This window comes from Carassius gibelio, chromosome B24 (assembly GCF_023724105.1).
Source record: "Carassius gibelio isolate Cgi1373 ecotype wild population from Czech Republic chromosome B24, carGib1.2-hapl.c, whole genome shotgun sequence".
NCBI classification, from domain to species: domain Eukaryota; kingdom Metazoa; phylum Chordata; class Actinopteri; order Cypriniformes; family Cyprinidae; genus Carassius; species Carassius gibelio.
This window is the reverse complement of record NC_068419.1, coordinates 15,165,492-15,186,538: the sequence shown is the minus strand read 5'-3', so window position 1 is coordinate 15,186,538 and position 21,047 is coordinate 15,165,492. Positions and strand designations below refer to the sequence as shown.

The window sequence follows — 21,047 nt, the reverse complement described above, 5'->3', positions numbered from 1 at the left end:
CTAATTTTATAATCTAATTTTATCACAAGTATGAGGGCCTCTGTAGAAAAATATTCACTTTGCACACTTTTTTATGCAACTAATTTAACTACTAAAACAATTTGTTCAAAACTTTAAAACCATGCATCTAATATAATAATCTATAACTTGGAAAGTTGCATTCGTGATGTTATCAAATGATCTATGAACTCCAGAGAAAATGGAAAATGTCAAATTATCTGATGCAAGATTCAGATGTTCTGTTGCTCAGTCAAAGTATTTGATTAAAACCAGATCTTTATCATCATGTTTAATTCATCACATTTCATTCACACATTAACTTTCAGAATGCATTATATTGCAGAATTCAGTATATAAAGCACTTCATTATGTGAAACAAAAAAAAAACCTTTTCCACAAAGGAAAACATCTGTCTTTGCCTGCCTTCAGACATTTGAGGCAATTAGGGGACGCATCAATGTGTCAAATCCTGCTTAATGGCTTCAAATGGTGAGCGATGAATACATAAGTACATCATTTCTGCCTGACAGCAGTGTACCATTTCTCTCATGGCTTTAATGCGGAAGCCAAATTCTTTCCTAGAATTTAGGATTAGAAGTAAAAAGAAAAGAATAGCTTTTCCTCACACTAAGTAACTGTACACATGATAATCATTTAAAACAAGTAATTCTTTATATAACTTAGACAACATTACATTTTTTGAAGCATGTCACCTGACATTAACCGTGCTATGTCATAAAACATCTGATTATCTGATCTGAAATAATAATAAAAGACTGTTAAACTGCTTAGTGAAGTCAAGAATGTCATACTTTTGATGAGGTTTTTCTTTTTTGTGAACAGTCACAGCACCCTGACATTTATGCCCCCGTTTTAAATATTAAAATAAAATTTAATTCACATTCAATGGCTTTTCATGTATGATTTGCATTCTTGAGTTTATGTATTTTTGAATACATTAATAAACAGGACAAAAGAAAGAGCATCAGACCATTGACCCATTTATTAAAAATAAGAAAATCATGTATATTTATAATAGACATAATCCAATCTGACGCCATCAAATTATTTTACCATAAAACTCTACTGAATGGTTATGAGATTTTCTCTCAGGAGGAAGATATATAGGCTGTCACATCATCCAGACCAGAGCTCTCGTTATCCAGATACTCCAGAATGACGTTGCCTCCGTTGTGCAGAGGACAGTCTGTATTGGAGAGCAGTGACTGGAGGCTAGTGTCCATCTTAAAGGCTTCACCCGTCTCAGGGTGACACAAACGCAGCTTCTGTGCAGAGCATAGTGGTATGTTAATGTGAATAGTTTTCAACAAATAATAAAGAAATCAATTCGTTATATATTCATAATCCTGAAACAGTGGCCTCCAACTACATTACTGGAGCCCTCCAACAATGCACATCTCGCATGTCTCGTAATTAAACACACCTGATTCGATACTTGAAATGGGAGCATCAGACAAAGGAGACATGCAACATGTACAGAGAGGGGATGAGGGAACTATCCTATACAACAAAGTTGTGTTGTATAGCTGACCTTAGCTGTGAGCACGTTGTTGCTGTTTTTCAGACTGGCCTGGGATGCTGCAAAGTCCACTACTTTGCCAACACTCCACTTAGAGCAGAAGAACATGGGCAAACTGGGGTCTTTAGCTTCTTTTGGCAGAAACACCTGGAAATACGTCCGTTCTGTCTGCAGAGGAGGAATTTCTAATGTTAACCTATATTTGACATAAATTAATGCAAGGGAAGGTATTTTGTAATATAAGCTTGGCACCGATACCTGTGGCAGGCCTTTATCTCCTGACGCATGCAATTTAAGCTTCATCAGAGCAACTTTTGCAGCAGTTGCAGGATTTTTTGCTCCTTTTCTGCCTTTACTTGGTGGTGCATTCTTCTTTGACTCTGTTGGAAGTATTGTGGAGATTGTTCTTCAGCTTTCTAAGAATTATTTGGGATCACAAACTCTTCCAAGTTTAGACACTATCGCCCTCTAGCGGACAAAAATGTATGTACCCCAAACAACAGGAGACAGAAATGCACATAACTTAAAATCCAAGACAAAACAGCGTATTTTGCACAGCACTGATAATAAACTGACCAACTATCTTCTGCACCAGCTCCTGCGTTGCAGCCATGCGAGGCTTAGGAGTCTCCAGTTTCTCACACTTATGGTCATCCTGATGTCGATGTCTGAAACCATATCTCTGTCTATTAGGGTGTCGCTTAAGTGGTGTTAGAAATGTAAAGTATGAAATAAATTATGATTGTAAGAGGTTTTATACATGAGACAGAAGTGTTTTCCACAGTGTGGGCAGATGACAGGCAGCAGCTCTTTCCCTTTGCAATCCTCAAAGCTACATGGATATGATTTGCTTCCCCCAGACCCAATCTCTTTCTTCACCAGCACCTGAAAGAATGAAGAGAATAATCTATAACAGCCATTCAAAGCCCAGGAATTAGTATAACAAACGCACACATTTATACACATTTTGCATTTATATTTATGCAATCCGTATCTGTACATATATGCATATGTTATGGTTTTAACATTGTATATTGCACTAATTTTTTTTGTCTTAGTAAACTCATATCTCACTCACCTCTGGACAAGAGTGGGAGTCCCGGCCTCTGTGTTCCAAACTTTAGCCAGTAGAGGAGATTTAATGTAACATGAGGGGAAAAAAAGCTTACAATGAATGAAATGAGAGAGGAAAATCTCAAATCGAATGTCTTATTCAAAACCTTCTTAACACAATTTATGTATGTACTACATAAAAAACACGTTACCACACAAAATATACTGTGGAATTACCACTGAAAAGTACCAGAATGGTATATATAACATATAATGGTAGTGAATGCCATAGTATTTTTATGGCATTCCACAAATGCCATGGGACCATTATGACAAATAAACATGATAGGACCAGCATAGTCAGACATTTTCCTGTCTTCGTTATTAATCAGATCTCCTCTATTAAATTAGATTAGTACAAATCTGAGATTAACTGTTTATGTTGTCTTCAAATCCAACGTCACAAAATCTTACCAAAACACTCCAGAACAGCTGCTGCATACGAATGGTAGAAAGTCTACATTGAAACACAAAAATGATTAAAATAATCCACGTATTCCTTTTTTGCTGCTGACTCACATCACACTGATGTTCCATCTAATGTTTACAAAGGCTAATGGAAAATTAAAGAATCTAGAAACACGCTGTAAATTGTAATTTCTACTAGAAATTAATCATTTTTTCAACGGCTCAGATGGGAAACTTTAAAAAAACTTACCTTTTTGTTTGCAAGATTCAATTTCACAATGTTTTCCAATATCTAGTTCAGCCATTTTAAATGACGTCACACTATAATTTCAACATAAAAGTCTCTTTGAAAAAACGAAAATCTCAAAATGGTCTCTCCCATGTCAGAGATGGTAGATAATATATTATTGTGAGATACTGTATTTATGGCAGGCTAAACTGTTACCAGTCACATAGCATCAACACCATAACACACCATATCATTCCCTTCGCAGAGAACCAGGTTACATGTGTAACCTTACAACTCTTTATTCTGTAATATTTCCTTTTACTACAGTAAATCTTACATGTTCAAAATTATTTCTAAATTGCCCCCCTTTTTATAGATGGTACTAATACTGAAAGACTTACACATGTACGTGTTTAGGTAAATTTAATTTATTTGATAGTATTTATTATTTTATTTTATTTTATTTTATTTTTTATTTGGAATGTACTTCAGTATGGTATTACTGCATAAGCTTCAGTTTAAAAGTAAACATGCAAAATGGTCTGTAGGTACAAAGAGTTTTGGCAGTCGTTGTGTTTGCTTTAAGAAATAATTCATGTAATTTGAAAAAGTAACTGCTGAATGCCTTTTGTGCCAAAGCAATGATAAATGATCCACAACTAAGCCCACACAGATTGCTAAAGTCTATTAGGCCTTATTCATAGTTTTCATATGACATAACACACTTCCACCTGCAGGGCAAAACAATGCTTTCCTTCACTGTCTGACAGTTTGTATTAAGTATGTAATATCACAGTAATATAACAAATCCAGTAATTAACTTATTGATGATGCATACTTTGTACAGGCAAGCAGATGAACCCAGAATTAAAACATAAGTTTTACACTAAAAAAATGTCCCATAAAATAATTAATGAAAATAAATACACGTAACTATTTAGCGTATTGTGTTCACATTCCGGGCTCATCTTCTTGCCTTTATAAAGTAAGCATCTTCAAGGTGAAGAGTCAATTAGATTTTCTTCTGTTTTCTTAGCTACATTAATGCATTTTAAATGTTTTTCAAATTAAACTTTTTTGAATATCCTGCTGTCAGCAGGGGTTCAGATAAAAAATCGGCAGCTGGCAGCAGGAAGTGGCTGCCATTGACAGCCGGAAGGCAGTAACTGGCAGCCGGATGGTAGGCGGGACCTGCCATTCGGTGGGAGCCAATCAGTATCGACCAACGTGGGCGCAACCAATCAGATATAACTGCACCCAAACGCTTCAGTAATGGTTGCGATTGATCAAACGGTAAATTCAGAAATTGGTCATCGGAGTAATTAATGTTTTTTTGCGTTGTAAGTTTGATTTTAATTGTTATCTTGGTGAACGACTTGGTAGACTTGGTGCCTACTTTGGTTTAATTGTTCAATGAAATCTAATTAGTGGTAGCAACGTTGTTTGTGTACCTTGTTAGGGGCCTACCATTAACTTCAAATTACGTTTGACGTACCATTAAATATTAACGTTTGTTAGCGTGTTAACAGTCTATTGAATAATATAAAAGAATGTTGTTTGACTGGAATGATAGAAGATAAATTTGCAACACTAACCATATATTTTTGCATGTTAAGTCTTTCAGGAGATTGTGTGATATACATTAATTTAAGAGTTCTTTTTTTGCACTATTGAGGTGTGTTTTCTCTAATACTATGCATGTGCAGAACTGTTCTGTGTACCAGTTGAAGTTGTAAGCATGTGAATTTTTTATTTATTTTTTATTATTATCTATACAAAATATAATGGACCAGTTCATAATTCCTTATAACTTTTAGGTCTAGTTTCAAAGACAGGGCTTGGATTAAGCCAGGATTAGGCTGTAGTTAAATTTAGAACATTGAAGTAGCTTTTATAAACATGCATTTAGAAAAAAAAAAAAAAAAAACATTACTGATGTGCATCTTGAGACAAAACCATGGCACTGACACCTTCTTTTTTTTTTTGTAATACCCAATAGTTGCCAGATGCTGTCCTGTTGGAAATTCTTCTTTACGTGATCCTGGAGGAGGGGTGATGCTACATTACTAAGTCCGTCTTTGGTTTGTTCCAAATTCAGAAGTCTGTTGTACTGTATACAGACTCCTTTCGAAAGGGGGCACAATCCAGCTTGCTTGACGGAGTATCTTCTTTTACATATTTGATTAGAGGTTTAAAAAGGTGCCATAACATTACATTTCTCAGTTGCCATGTCTGAATGTTTATCTTTGTAATAATGCTGTTTTCATGCTCCTCATCTCAATATACAGGTGGAACAAAATGGAGAACAAGTCTAAGCCATGTCAGGAATTCAACAAAATGTACACCCTGCAGACACTGCGACAAGGTTTACAACAACTGGTTACCAGGTGTGCAAATTATGCATGAAAATGTAATCACTGCTTTGTACATGATGACAAGATTCAATGGGAATAATCATTAATATGGCTGTGCATGCATGTCTACTGTTAATAAAGCAATTTAGGTATTAAAGTCACCATTTTCTTATGAATAATAAAATGCAGCAGCTAGAGTTCTTCCTAGAATCAGGAAGTATGACCGGATTAGCCCAGTTCTGTAAACCCTGTACTGGCTCCCTATCAAACATCGTATAGATATTAACATCTTTAATTATATTAATCTGTTTCTTTCTTATTCGAAGGTCACTGCAGTCACCCGGATCGAGTACGTATTCAGACCAGATGGTGGATCGCACCTAGAAAGGACCTCTACAGCCCTGAAAGACAGCGGAGACCAGGACAACTAGAGCCCCAGATACAGATCCCTTGTAAAGACCTTTGTTTTTTTCTCCATTTTGTCACCGGTGGAGTTTTGGTTCCTTGTCGCCTCTGGCTTGCTTCGTTGTGGTCACTTCATTTACAGTGATATCATTGACATGATTGCAAATGATTCCACAGATACTATTTAAACTGAACCGAGCTGAAGGATGACATCACTGAATTGAATGATAAACTGACTACAAACTGAGTTTACTAATGTCCTTCTGCATTATTGACTGACACACTATTTTCCTATTTAATACTGTAAAGTTGCTTTGCTTTGATCTGTATTAATAAAAGCACTATATAAATAAACAATGCTTGACTTGACCATGTTGCAAGAGGAAAATGAGGAGAGATGCGCATCCACCCTGGGTTTTACAGTGATTGGTGCAAGATGCTGGAGAAGTAACTCTGTATACCTCATCAGTTCTGATCTAAGAGTCTTGGAAATACCTCCGGATTGTTGTTAGTGATTCTGATTGATATTTTAGTCTGCTTGCTTACTGGATACATTTTATATGGTTTACATTGTAAAGCACTGACTTTGACAACTTACTAACCCAGTTACAAATTTTAACAGCTACTTTATACTATATATATATATATATATATATATATATATATATAGTTGTTTCTTGAAATACTACAAATATAACCGCAAATTATGATTTTAAATAAAGGTCTCTGAGACTTCTCTCTTTTCAGTCATTTGTGTATATAGCCTATAATAAATATACAACATACACCCAGTAAGTGCCACTCTCGTATATAAATTGTTTTATTTCACACAAACAATGATACATGCATGCATAAACATTCAGCTGGAAATTAACGTTTAGCAAAGTGATCTTATTTCTTTGTTTATATTTGATCAATATTTTAAATCAAAAAATATACAATACTGACCTTTATACTTATTTAAAAAAGTATTAAACATAATCATAAGTGTATTTAATTATTTATTTGTCTTGTTTTCCGCCGGCAGCCTCCTCCAATTTCCGGGTATTAGCGACAGCTGCCATCCGGTTTTATTGGCAGCCACTTCCTGCTGCCAGTGACAGCCACTTCCTGCTGACAGCTGCCGATTTTTCGCTGAACCCCCTCTCCCTGCTGTTTTAGTGATATAAATATTGTGTATTGCAAATAGCCAAAAGTTTAATTTTAAACTTTAATAATCTCTTTTTTTTTTCCTTTTTTTTTTTTTTTTTTTTTTTTTGAGAGGTGATCTAAATATTTTGGCATGTGGGTAACAGGGTGCATGTGATTTCACCAAGTACAGCGTTCCTTGATCAACATCCTTATTGATCCTGGAACAACATTCCAATCAACCAATCAGAATTGAGATATAACTTTTCAGGAAATGTCAGTTTTAGGTTTACAGTCAGGGTTAGGTGCTTTTACACTCTTGTTAATCAGTTATCATTTCCCTCTGATTTTAGGAATAAATTATGGGTAAGGTTAGGTTTAGGGGTGGGGATTGGGTTAAGTCTGTGTTTTGGACTGATCCAGGATCAACAAAAGATGTTGATACTTGGCAAAATCACAGCCAACTGGTAACAGATTAAAAATTGATAGGTTGTGCAAAACAGTTCTAAGAATGTTTTGCCCTCCTAGTATTTGAGCCAGTCATATCAGTCTCAGTTCTCAGAAAGCTCGGTCATCCATGTATCCATATACAGTTATTGAGAAAAGTAATAAGCTAGGTAGGCTATCACTGTGCATGTGCTAGAACAGCGATTTGGCCAATAATTTACACATGGATATTTGTATTTTAAACTTTAATATTAATAGAATTTAAAATATATATTAAATATCTAACAAAGAAATTACTATTTATACTTGTCGTACCTGACAAATAGGACATATACGGGTCATTGTGTGAAGCTTCTGTGTTTTAATGGGCGTGTCTTCGGAGACAACATTCAAGTTGAGCAATTTACGTGCGCACAGGTGTTGAATTTCAGGAAGAGTAGGGTTGAACTATGTAGGTGTTTTGAATTGAATCTGAAAAGTAGACAGTCAAGAATTGCCACTTTCTCTCGCGATCCTGTATCTGTCCGGTATTTTAAATCAGTTAGATATTTAATTAGACTTAAAAGCATTACCTTCAAAATGAGTAAAATTTCAAAAATGTTTAAAGTTAGCTCATCAAGCTCATCCAGCTCCAGGCCTAGTTCTGGTTCCAGTTCTGGATCCAGTACTAGATCTAAACATCGGTCCAGGTCTAGTCCATCACCTCAAGAAGCCATCAACAGACTGAGAGAGACAGAGGCCATGCTAACCAAAAAACAGGAATACCTGGAGAGCAGAATCGAGCAGGAGCTCACGATTGCCAAGAAGAATGGCTCCAAAAACAAGAGAGGTATGTAGATCGGGTCTTTATGCTTATGAGCTCTTTATGGCCATGTGAACTTTTAGTAGCCTATACAACTCGACATACAGTCTTCAGATTAGGTATGGTTTGTTTATTTCGTTTGTGTAGTTTACAACACAAAGCTTAATTGGAGAATTTTCTTTTGTTATCTTTTTGTCTGCTTTTGTCATAAGTTGGCTAAACAAACCTTTGAAGTAATGAAGCAAAACGGGTTCAAAGTGTGTTGGAAACAAGAACTGTGGGACGGTCATTATTAGTGTAAAGATTTATTAAATAATTTTTAAAAATATATATTATATAAACTTAATGGTTCAAACTCCATAAGACATTTAATTACACTTTTTATAATCAGTTGTAAATGATTAAAAGCAAGCTGTCTGTTATATAATGTGCTTTTGAAAGCGTCAACATTTTCATCTGGAAAGTGTAACAACACCCCACTGAAATGTTAGTGAAACATGGCTTTTGTTTATGTGGAGTGACGCCCTGTCTCACAGAAAAAAAAAAAAAAAAAAAAAAAACATGCAGTTCATCTGGACACTCCTCATTCAAAGTTATCCCTTTGTGCATTTATACAAGCATGTAGTTCACACCCAGATGCCATGGGTGAACATTCATTTAAAAGGCATGTATTAAATTGATTTATATGAGCTTTCAATGTTGATGTTTCATAATTTTTTTTCATTTGATTTTACAGAAACGACTAAAGTAAATCTAATTTTTGTGTCAAAGATTTTACCTATTCCAAAACGATGTCTGACTTTTCTTGTTCACTAGCTATGTTTCTTTAATTTCCCTCAGTAGTAAAAAAAATAAAAAAATAAAATAAAATAAAAAAGACAATTGATCATATTCATGAGGATATAAAACTAAAATAAATTATTAAAATATTACTTTTGCTGTGGAATGTATGATGATGACGACAATAAGATGCAACAATATTTGATCCCAACATGTTTTTTATAGCTGCACTTCAGGCTCTTAAGAGGAAGAAACGTTTTGAACAGCAGCTGACGCAGATTGACGGGACCCTGTCCACTATTGAATTCCAGCGAGAGGCCCTTGAGAATGCCACCACAAACACAGAGGTTCTGAAGAACATGGGTTACGCAGCTAAAGCCATCAAAGGGGTTCACCAGAACATGTGCGTGTTGTCATTGCTTTTGTTTTTCCAGTTATCATAACTTATTACACAGCTCTTGGGAATACTTGATGTGATTGATCAATACTAGAAAATTATGTGGTGATTTTGTTTTTGTTTTTCTGATTATAATGACTGACTATTGCTTACATTTCGTTTTGTAAATATTTACCAGTAGATTAAACCGTAAACCTACCGTTTCTCATTTTGTGCTAATGTCATCACATCCTAAATCATTCTGTCTCTGTCGCTTTAAGAGATCTGGATAAGATTGACTCCCTTATGCAGGACATTTCAGAGCAACAGGAAGTCGCTCAAGAGATCAGTGATGCCATCTCAAAACCTTTTGGGGATCAGTTTGATGAGGTACTGTAGGTGTTACTAATTGAAAAATAATAATTTATTGCCCCCCACATGTAAAGTTTAAGAGGATATTTGCCTTATTTCTTTCGTCCTTGCAGCTTTGTGATTGTTTCTGGTTATTTATAACAGAATAGCAGTATAACAGCAGTTTGTTTACTTTGACTCATGAAGTGATCTGTGCTCATAATTGTTTTTTAAAGGATGAATTGTTGGCAGAGCTGGCGGAGTTAGAACAGGAAGAACTAGAAGAAAGTATGAAGAATATGGGCAGGTTACCAAGTGTACCAACCAGCAAACTACCCAGCGCAAGGCCAAGCCACCGTGCAAGTAAGTATTTAAACACCTACAGGTTCAGTTTCTACAAACCCTTTAAAATTCTGCAAAAGACCAATCATGCATTTTATTATGTCAATGCTTCATCCAAGTGTCTGTTATTTCACCATTTCAGCGTCAAAGAAGAGAGTAGAGGATGAACATGACATGAAGAGGTTGGCTGCCTGGGCTTCATAAGCAGCAGTACACACACACACTTTCTTGTTTTTGTTAACTTGCACTATATCTCTAAATCAAAGAACTTGTGTCAAATCATAAGAGCTTTTATTGTGTAAAAAAAAACGAAAGAAAAGTAGAGAAATTGAGATGAACATGTGTAATTGTATTCAAAGTAATAATTTTGTTATGTATTGATCTTTAAGATGAAGGATTACTGCTGGCAACTTGGTGTACATAGTATCATTTTATTAGGAAGGATGTTTAAATTAAATGTAAATATAGATTGAAACAATTTTATTAAATGTAAATGTTGAATTGGGATTTGGGAAAAAAATAAAATGTTACATATTCAACAATAACCTATAAAGTGCATGATTTAACAGTGTATTTACAATGTTGTAAAGTCTTAGTTTTGACACAATTACAGTTAGTATCTAGTATAAGTAACCATGGTACTACCGTGTTTTGGAAAAGCAAAGAACCCTCATGTCCGCTAGATGGCATCGTGAGCTCGTGCTCGCACTCCTCCCGTTGGTGATGGAAGTCTGACTCGTTTTGATCGGTTCATTTGAATAATTTGTTTCTAGGAACTTTTTCAATAGTGTTTTTTATTATCAGTTTTTTTTTATTATTAATATGGGTTTTTGTTGCAATCTGAACATTTTCCGTTAAACAATGATTCAGCTAATAAAACTAAAAAAATTTAAAACATTTATTTAATTTGCAATTCATTGCTTTCAGTCACGTGACCGGACCAAAGCTTCGTTTTAGCTTCCAGGTGGACGTTCCAGGATGTGACGTCACGTGATATCTATCGATTACATTTAACGATACTAACATTGTAGATATCTAGGTTAAATGTTGATAAAGGACTATTTTTTCAATCTCAACCTAAGCGTAAACATATTTCAATATTTTGTTTGCATCAATTGTTCGTCAATAGTTTACTCGAGAACCGTCCAGATCGGTTCAACTGATTCATTTAAAAGATCCGACTCAAGGTGATTCATTCACGAATCAGATTCGGGCAACTCTCTCCCGCCCTTAAAGAAGACTCAAGAGGCAAGCAGGAAATCGCTCTTTTCTCTCGGATTCCTGACACGTCCAAAGTTACGAAAAGGCATCGTCATGAGCTCAAACAGACCATCAAATTCAAACGGTAAGTTGTTTTAAAGTGCAAAAAGTTTTTTTTTTTTTCTAAATTTGTGTGTACTACTGTAAGTTAGCCGGTGAGTGTGTGGCGAGTGAATGTGACACGTCTCAATGTTTTCAGTTGCTCTCAGGTATCAACTCACAGGTGGACTAAAGGCACAACATTATAAAACACACATCCATGATTTTTTCATTATGAATCCGATTAAAGGTATAAAGAGTCATTTATAGTGACAGTTTTACATAATATGAGCACAATTTAGTCCATAACCTAGACGTTGTAGGGTGAAAGTATTTAAAGGCTATCAATGGTTTTTATAGAAAAAAAGGGTATCCCTTTATTTTAAAGTCCTGTTCCTCATGTACATACTATGTACTTATTATAGTAATTACAATAACTATGTAATAACTAGGTACTAACCCTGAACCTACCCCTAAACCTAACCCTACCACATGTAGTTACCTTGTATTACCAGAACTTTCTTAGATAAATACACTAAGTAACAAGTACATGTTAGTACACGTACTGTAAAATAAAGTGCAATCGAAAAAAATTGTAACATTAACTTACTATTTTACTGTTAATGTTGCTTGTCAGGTTAAGTTAAATATTTTGTAAATAATAAGTGTAAATGCCTTGGTCATCTATTTCCTCCTTGCTTAAACCTTAAGGAGAAACTATGTCGTAAGATCACATTTCGGATGTGGACACTTTGTGCTTTCAGAGTTTACATCATTGAGAAAATCCTTCCTGATTAAATCTTCCATGACGTGTATGTCTCCATAATGAAATAGATTCTAGGTAATTATACAAATGTTAATTAAAATACAATGTAAAATACAGTGGAGTCGGTACGATGATATTAGAAAGATCCTTTAGAAACCATGTAAGAATGAAGACTGGAATAATAACTGCTGAAAATAAGCCTTGATATCATAGAAATAAATTCCCTTTGAAAATACATTTAAATTGTATATCAGTTTTAAATTGTAATAATATTTAACAGTATTATTGTTTTACTGTATTTTTGATCAAATAAATACAGCCTTTGCAAGCATTAGAGACTAGTTTTTCTTACAGAGCAGAAACTTTTAAATGGTAGTATAATACACAACAAATTACCAGTACAGTTATTACACTAATTTATGATCCAGATAAATAATGCATCTTATAGCCTACATACACTTGGATGCTCATTGGTCACCAGCCCCCCTACCAAATATAAAAATAATAATGTTTTGGTACCTTACAGCTGAAGAGCAACTTGATCCTGAGGAAGAGAAACGGTTGGCTGCAGCTGCACGTGAAGCTAACCGTCTCCCAGAGCTTCGACTGATCATGCTGGGTTGGCGATGGCCAGGTAAAAGCCTGACCGGCAACACCATTCTGGGCCGCGAAGAGTTCCGTCTAGAACGTGCCGCTGAATTCTGTGTGAAGCGAGAAACTGAGGTGGATAAGCGTAAAGTAACAGTAGTAGACACTCCTGGCTGGTTCTCAGCCCAGAACACACCGACGGACTACCAGCAGGAGATGGTCCGGAGCGTTACTGTGTGCCAACCTGGACCCCATGCGTTCCTGCTGGTCATACCTGTCGGCATGTTCACAGAAACAGACCGGGCTCGTATAGAGGAGAACTTGGCCCTTTTTGGGGAGGATGTGTGGAAGCACACCATGGTGGTGTTCACCTGGGCAGAGGTTTTAAAGGACAGGTCCATAGAAAGACACATACGAAGGGAAGGTCGTGACCTTCAGTGGTTGGTGGACAAGTGTAAGAAGAGGTACCACGTCATCAATAACTATATTTTTGGCGAGCACCCACAGCTGCCTCAGCTGATGGAGAAGGTCGAGAAGATTGTAGCTGAAGAAGGTGGTTACTTTACCCTTAAGACAGATGAAATCAAAACACAAAGTCAAACTCCGAGTGTGGATCTGAAAACCAGTTCATTGAAAGAGAACAGGGAGCTTGGCGCTAGACCCAAACAGAATGGCTCCTGCAACTCGCTGCGGGCCATGGACATGGATCCTCCAAAGGGTGAGTTAATGTCAAAGCATACAATACACAATAGCATTCTCAATGCTGTTCCGGTTATTAGCATTTTGTTTCTTATTGAATCCGGGACATCTCTGTTTACTCTTTCTAAACTTTTGTTCTGATGAAGTTTGAATTCAATACCTCTTCATGATGGACTGTCACTCTGTTGTTTATTCTGGAAATTGATACGGACATCTTCAAAATGTGTGTCTTCATTTTGCTCTGACACCTGCACTAATGGCTCATGTTATAACACTGTTGATGCATAATTAATTGAACTAGAATTGACCGATCAAGGCTCAACAAAATGTTTTTCTGCAAGCATTTCGTTGCTCCTACTACAAAAAATTATACATTTTTAACACCATGTTTTTTGCATGTTTATGAATTCAGTGTGTTTTCTATTATACTTAATTTTTTAAATGGAAAAAAAAGTATTAATTACAAGACGTATTAAATTATTCATTACTGCATTACTGAATAACAAATAATGTACTGCTGACAGCCTTTGTAATGACAGCTGTAAACTTTGTGTAAACCGCAGTTGTTTAAAGTCCTGTCACCTGAAAGTAAACTGTCACTCACATGAGATTGCAGCAGTTGCAAACAACAATCCAATGAATTTGCAAATGACAAAATGAAATCCTACCCAACATTCAGTGAAGGCCACTTCACTCAGAAATGCATCACAATAGGAAAGTAAAGACGATCACCACTACAATTTAATGCTGACTTTAATGTCTGAAAAATGTATTGATTTTATTAATAATATTTATTTTTCAGTAAAAAAATGTGATGAATAATTTATTATAACACTGACTTCTGTAATATTAACAATATAATATAAATATATTTCATTAAACATCGTTTACTTTTACAAACTGTTAGCAAACAACAAAAATAATACTATTAAATTAATGTATTATTAGGTTGCTAATTATTTATTTAATATTAACCACTATGTTGTAACTCTGTATTTGTTTTCACCAGACATAGAATTGATTCAGTATTTTAAAATGGGGCTGGTTGCATAAAAGGTTTAGACGAGGCTGACAAGTTAGTCATCTAAATTTTTAAAGACTGGTCATATTTTAATTAGTCTAAGTTGAATCCAAAAATAAGACCGATTTATTACCTTTTGGCTAACTGCTAGTTGGTTAAACATGTACCGAAGACACTGTCTTAACATAAATTCTAAATGTATGCAACTGGCCCATATTGTTGTAGTGAAAACCTTTTTTGCATGACAAGGCATTGCATGATGTAATTTATTTGTGTTATCTCTGCAGGTTTGGTTGAAGGAGTGAATGACTAAGGCTGAGATAACCGTTCCAGCGCTGCTGTATTCATTACCTCAATTCGCCTGCACTTAAATTATGAAACACCCATGAGCCACATATCAGTCCACCAGTCCAGGCAGCTTCAGGATGTAAGGTTTACAGGCAAATGTCCCTGTACTATATAAAATATAAGATGGTAACAATACAAAATATTATCATCAAAGGTCGAATTGGTGTTAGTAAATCAGCTGTACAACATTAAAACCATTTGTATCCATTGGTACAGAGAATAGTGAGGTAATGGAGTCATTAGTCAAACAGAAACACTTAACGTTCATTTATTATTTGCACTAATGAGTTTAGAGCAACCTAATAGCTTGTAATAGGCCTCAACTAATGCACTAATATTGTTATTAGTTATTAGAACCCTGACGCGGTCATATTATTGTAGCATTGGTTAGTTGTATTGGTGTCAGTTGCTTTGGAATTATAAATCATCCCAAAAACCATGTTACATTTTCCAGTTATTTTACATAAGAGTAAGTTACTGTCAGGATACGGCATGTTTTAATGTTTTCTAATGATGTTATATTCTAGTAATATCATTATTCCTGTTTTATTGAGTGTGTGCTTAAATGATTTGAATTGCTGATTGTTTTAGGATTACTGTGACGTTCTGGTTTTCTACATTTATTTTTCTTTTTAAATGTCTTTTTTTCTGTATCACATTCTTTATCAATTGTACTTCATTATAAATGGTAGCACTGTTAAAGTTCTGTAACTGTCATGAGTATGAACATGAGTATCTGCTATTGATTGATTTGCATAAATGCATCCTTTCTAAATCTGTTGACCTTTCTGAAACCCATAAAAATCTGCTTCCCAAATGTCTGCGTTTTCATCAGTTCTTTCAGTTGTATGATGTAGTTAGAGTAGGTTTTACCAAATTGCCTCTGCTCTGAATTTGAGTCAGCCTGATAATATTGCATTAAACTTGCTCTTTTAAGTCGTTGCACGTTTGTTATTGCTAATAACCACTACGTGGCGCCATAATTTATCAAAATGTGTGAATAAGGTTTTTTTTTTTTTTTTTTTTTTTGCAGGGCTGTTAATAACGAATTATTTTATTCTGTATTTATCTGAATATTCAATATGAAAATGGCTAAGAGCAATGTTAATATACCTAGAACATAAAATAATATGTGGCTAAAAATAAAACACAATCATGTTGAATACACGGATCAGCTATAAACCAGAGCTGTAGAAGGACAAATCTATAGTCCATTAGGACCACTAAAATTACAGAAACATTTTTCCAATCCACTGTAGGACCGCTTGTATATTGAAATCAATGCATGGGCACTCTACCCATAACCCTCTGCAGTGTATTGATCAACAAAGCAACAATATCAGCATTGTTTGATGGTGATAATAGGGTTTTATTCTTTATGTAAATGTCCTTGATAGTATAAGTGGATGGGTGTTCAAACTTCTGCCTGGAAGTTAGATATCAGCAGGCTACTTAAAAGTTCCATATATATATATATATATATATATATATATATACACACACACACACACACACAGAAGTTGTTCTTTCTGCACCATGTGAAATATAATATATTGTTGTTCCATTAGATCCCATGTGGTTCTCTGAATGACAATTGTTTGAGGATTTGACAACAACTTCAACATTACAAGTCTTTTGTAACCCAGAGATTTGAGGAGACATTCCATATCAGGAAAACATATGGGAAATGATTTAGCAGTTGGCAAGAGGGATTCAAGTATACCCATAGGATTGCTGGGATTGTAGAGAGGCCCATTTCTTATGTTTTGCATTTTCCCAGGAAAGTATTTCCCCAGGAAAAGTTTGCGTTCACTTGAAAAAGCAGGGGGTTGAAAAGTCATTTTGAGAGAACTCATATTTGCTAATAATCCCAGTTGGCCCTTTTTTTTTTTTTTTTTTTTTTTTTTTTTTACGTTGAAAAGCACTTTTATTCTTACTGGGCACTACGAAAAAAAGACATATTTCAGATAAACTAATTTAATGTTCAAGTATTTATTTAATTGGAAAATAGTAGAAAAGTTATGTAAAGTTAATCACATAACTACAAATCTAAGAAAAAAATATCCAGTGACATCCTCTTCTGACCCCGTCCTTCACCTCAACGCCTTCCCATCTAAATCAGCATGACCAAAACATTTACTTTTAACTATGGTGCTTCCCAGTAAAACAGTAGGTAAATCCCATGTTCCAGGAACGCCTTAGCCTCAGCAGTTCCTCACAACGTGACAATTCCTCTCAATGAGTTACCATCTTGCCTTTTTAAATACTAATTGTCTAGAAATATCACTGTGTTTCCCTTTAAACAAAATAAGAACCCAAAAAAAAAAAAAAAAAACAGGAAAATGACTCAAAGGCAGACTGGAAAATACACAAAATACCAGTGTAGTTGAGTGGCTTAATATGAGAAGTGAGAAAATGGGTACTAAATGTGATGTGCAATGAATCACAATTGGATGTATTTAAATGATTTTCATGAAAGACCAAATCCTCAAAACCTACATAATGCATTTGTGTAATTTGAACCTCTTTGCATTTGCCATTACATCAAACAACCTGAATCTAATAACCTAAAGCTGTTTGGTTCTTAATATAATAGTTATTCTACATGGAGTCAAGCGTGACCCCATGCTCCCCATCCCTAAGATGGCCATATGTGGTATATCACTCTTGAGTGGCAGAATATGTGAGGGTACTCCACTTAAACAGGCACATGTTTACACAGATCTCACATTTCCTGTCCCAGGTCTCCTGGATTTCCGTAGTTCCTGAGCCATTAGGCTCTGGATCCTGTAGCCATTGTAACAGGCTATTTTTCAGCACACATAGTCGCTTCTCCCTTCCTCTCCGAGCAGGGAAGGGACTCACGGTCATTTGGTATCCGAACACACTCTAAACTCACTAAAGAGAGGATGGCAAAGAGACTAATATGAAAAGCACAATACTGGAATATACTTACTTTACAAGCGTGTGTTGTATTAATCTTGGTGAGTAGGCCAACTATGGTATATACATTTTTTCTGCTGTTTTTACATAGGCTATAGTTATCTTGCATTTCATGTTTTTTGCAAAGCTCTTTGAGCTATTGATTGCATGAAAGTGCTTAATAAATGAGGATTATTGTTATACAATTTAAAGCAATGCCTCATTTATGTACAGAAATTTACAGGAAAGCATAAAACAAAATTATAATTGCTTTTCCTTTAAGCCTAATCTATTACAATTAATTCATTAATTGATTACAATTAAATGAATATGGGTCTACACTGTTAAATTTCAAGAACATCAAGAAAACATGATGTGTTGCTTTTCTGATTAATTTTCTTACTAAATGTGAGTAAAAACAGAACTGTAAAAAAAGAACTCTTCCCATATGATCTGTTTTTTTTCCTCTTTATAGCCACAAGGTGAAGTCATGAGATCATCATCCTCTCGTCTTAGTTTTTCTTCCAAGGAACCTATATGGAACCGGTAAGTTCTGTATTTAGATAGGCTGTTTCAGAGATCAAATTGCTGGAAAATAATTATAAAACAGTAACTGTAATTGTGTGATATCTGTCAATTTTCCACTGTTAAATGTCAGAAACGCATCTATTATATTATACGTGCATTTCATCTTTTCACCTGTGGAAGTCGCACTTGTTACATAAACAACACTTAACATAATTAAACATATACACGTAAACTCAAACTCGCATTGATAATTCATCATACGCAGACTCCAACATTAGAAATCACTTGATCTACAGTAACTTATCAGTCGTTACTAACAGTAAAGAGGCTTATAGTGAAACCACTGCAGACACATACTGTGCAACGAAGAAGCATTTCATACTGCATTATTGTATAATGATGTAAATAGTGGGGTTTGTTCGAAGTCACCATTATTGGTATTTGACGGAAAACTCTGGCATTATTTAATTTCATGCTAGCTGGTGTAGTGTAACGGGAATGTTTCATAAAAAAGCTAAACACAATGCCTGACATAAGACTACACAAGGCGTGGATTTCAGATATAATCTACAAACAGAGTTTTTAAGAAGCGAAGAAATGCTCTATTTAGCCTCTTTGTATTTTACATTTGACGATATATAAAAAATGCCTTTTTAGCTAACTTCTCTTGACATACTGTTTTGTCCACAGAAATCTAGCTAGGCCAGAAACACAGGCCTGTATTTTGATAAATTTCAGATACATTATTCCGAACTACTAGACTGCTGCCCACGGAGCCAGTGTGAGTGGGTTTAGTGAGAGTAGAGGCATGCGCAGCAGAGGGCTGGGTGGGTGAATGTAGAGCAGTAGTCACACACCGCGTTGCGCATTTCACACGGTGTGAGAGAAAAGGGAGCGAACAGGCACTTGACAAACAGCGGAGTATGAACGCGCACACAGTCATCCATGCACGGGAATACCATTCGCTAAGACACTAGAAAAGTATTGGTCGTAAACATCACGCGGGGGGGAACGTTATGTGGGCATCATTTCACGGCGCGTGCTGCTGCTGGAATCGCAACTGAACAACTCTGGTCAACTCAGCGTCACGTTCGAAGGGTGAGGGGTGAAACGGCTTGCTGTATCAGTCCCCTGGAAAACGACTGAACCCATAAATAACAAACAGGTCGTTGAGTTTTCTGGAGGCGGAATCGCTTAACGCGTGCTAGTAACGTTAGTTTGTTTTGCGTGTGCTGCTGCAGTAACGTTAAGCATCTCGCGCACCGTTAGCTCAACATCTCTACGGCCTCGGAAGTTCATTTGTTTTATTGTTTTCAATGTTTTTGATCGTCTGAACACACATTTCTATATATTCCCTGGACAAACCAACGCTTTAGGATGCCAGATCAAATATCGGTGTCGGAGTTTCTGTCGGAAACAACAGAGGATTACAACTCTCCCACTACATCCAGCTTCACCACCCGCCTGCAGAGCTGCAGGAATACAGTCAGTGTGTTGGAGGAGGTAAGAAACTGCTTGCTTTTCGCATGCAACGTTGCATTAGGGAATTGCATCTGTTTACACTGATAGTTTATACTAGTATATTGCGTTTGTTTACATTACTACCTATTTATATTGATACCTTGTATAAGCATATTGCATGTTTGTTTACTTTGGTACTTGATTGCGTTAATACATGTTTACAGTGGTTCCTTGCATCACTACATTGCACCTCGCATGAGTACAGTACATAGCTATTGTTATTTCTGCATTGTTTTCTTTTATTATATCCGTTTACAGTTGTCCATTGAATGTTTACGTTTGTCTGTTGCATCTGTTCATTGCATCTTCTTGCATTTGCCAGTTACATCCTTTTACAGTATCACATTGCATTGCACTGATGCAAAGCAAGTGTATTGGTTGTGCATTGCTTACATCAATGCATTGAATTTGGTTACTTTGGTATTTTATATTTGTGCAAATCATGTGTTTACAGTGTTGCTTTGCATCAGTGCATTGCACTTGTTTACTTTGTATCACTACATGGAGCCTGTTTAGTGTATTTTATCTTGGTTTTACTTTGAATTGGTTAATTTTAGTGCATTTGTGTATATTTTTGCATTGCATTGACACATTTCATCGTTTTACTTTGGTAGTTATTGCATCTGCTTATATTAGAGCATTATGTCAGTTTACATTGGTACCTTTTGAATTTGTTTGCAGTGGTCATTTGCATTAGAACATGCATCATTTTACATTTGATATATCATATTTGTTTACATGGATATTCTGCAGTCTCTTTTTTCAGTGCATTAGTATGTTGCATCTCTTCAGGCAGTGAGCAACAGTCTGCAGTGTGGGCTGCAGTTTTGTTCAGCCAGCTGGTCTGGCTTCTGATTCCACTAATGATTCATTGGGTGTACAATCTTTGAAAGTCTATGCCAGCTTTGAGAGCCATATCTTGGATGGATATGGAAGTTTTTGTGATTCATAACAACTTCTGTATAAAATGGTTGAGTTGAATTTCTATGTATGTTGCAACACTTCTGAGAGCATGCATTTAGCACCTGGTTTTGTTGAGGTTCAGGATCTACTCTCCAAGGGATGGTCTCATTTAGCTTA

The 21,047-nt window shown here is 35.6% G+C and overlaps 4 protein-coding genes and 1 long non-coding RNA gene across 7 annotated transcripts in view; 4 read left to right on the top strand and 1 right to left on the bottom strand.

Moving 5' to 3' along the window:
• Nucleotides 1-989: 989 nt before the first annotated feature.
• zfand1 (zinc finger, AN1-type domain 1) lies at nucleotides 990-3,402 on the bottom strand. Its single transcript, XM_052596717.1, has 8 exons — nucleotides 3,312-3,402; nucleotides 3,068-3,110; nucleotides 2,619-2,658; nucleotides 2,301-2,425; nucleotides 2,117-2,208; nucleotides 1,799-1,920; nucleotides 1,553-1,708; nucleotides 990-1,286 (listed from the first exon to the last, which is right to left on the bottom strand). Exons 1-8 carry the CDS (start codon nucleotides 3,364-3,366, stop codon nucleotides 1,110-1,112), a joined length of 810 nt encoding a protein of 269 aa, XP_052452677.1. The 5' UTR covers nucleotides 3,367-3,402; the 3' UTR covers nucleotides 990-1,109.
• Nucleotides 3,403-4,382: 980 nt separating this feature from the next.
• On the top strand, nucleotides 4,383-6,421 carry LOC128013618 (uncharacterized). Its single transcript, XR_008183349.1, has 3 exons — nucleotides 4,383-4,583; nucleotides 5,290-5,677; nucleotides 5,971-6,421. It is a non-coding gene; the product is annotated as an uncharacterized LOC128013618 (long non-coding RNA).
• Nucleotides 6,422-8,017: 1,596 nt separating this feature from the next.
• On the top strand, nucleotides 8,018-10,820 carry chmp4c (charged multivesicular body protein 4C). The gene is made up of 5 exons (XM_052596719.1): nucleotides 8,018-8,453; nucleotides 9,432-9,609; nucleotides 9,864-9,972; nucleotides 10,170-10,296; nucleotides 10,418-10,820. Exons 1-5 carry the CDS (start codon nucleotides 8,204-8,206, stop codon nucleotides 10,477-10,479), a joined length of 726 nt encoding a protein of 241 aa, XP_052452679.1. The 5' UTR covers nucleotides 8,018-8,203; the 3' UTR covers nucleotides 10,480-10,820.
• Nucleotides 10,821-11,453: 633 nt separating this feature from the next.
• LOC128013602 (GTPase IMAP family member 4) lies at nucleotides 11,454-15,813 on the top strand. The gene is made up of 3 exons (XM_052596715.1): nucleotides 11,454-11,620; nucleotides 12,867-13,646; nucleotides 14,936-15,813. The coding sequence occupies exons 1-3, from the start codon at nucleotides 11,590-11,592 to the stop codon at nucleotides 14,959-14,961; spliced, it is 837 nt and encodes a 278-aa protein (XP_052452675.1). The 5' UTR covers nucleotides 11,454-11,589; the 3' UTR covers nucleotides 14,962-15,813.
• A 2,026-nt stretch (nucleotides 15,814-17,839) lies between these two features.
• Nucleotides 17,840-21,047, top strand: part of asap1b (ArfGAP with SH3 domain, ankyrin repeat and PH domain 1b) — a 77,837-nt gene continuing 74,629 nt past the window's right edge. For 2 of the 3 annotated variants that reach the window (XM_052596685.1, XM_052596684.1), the window contains exons 1-3: nucleotides 17,841-17,980; nucleotides 18,394-18,464; nucleotides 19,823-19,949. In XM_052596685.1, the coding sequence (XP_052452645.1) occupies nucleotides 18,409-18,464; nucleotides 19,823-19,949 (183 nt within the window). In that variant the 5' untranslated portion in view covers nucleotides 17,841-17,980; nucleotides 18,394-18,408. Of the gene's footprint in view, nucleotides 17,981-18,393; nucleotides 18,465-19,822; nucleotides 19,950-21,047 lie in introns of all 3 variants that reach the window. The other variant, XM_052596683.1, reaches the window with a different exon arrangement.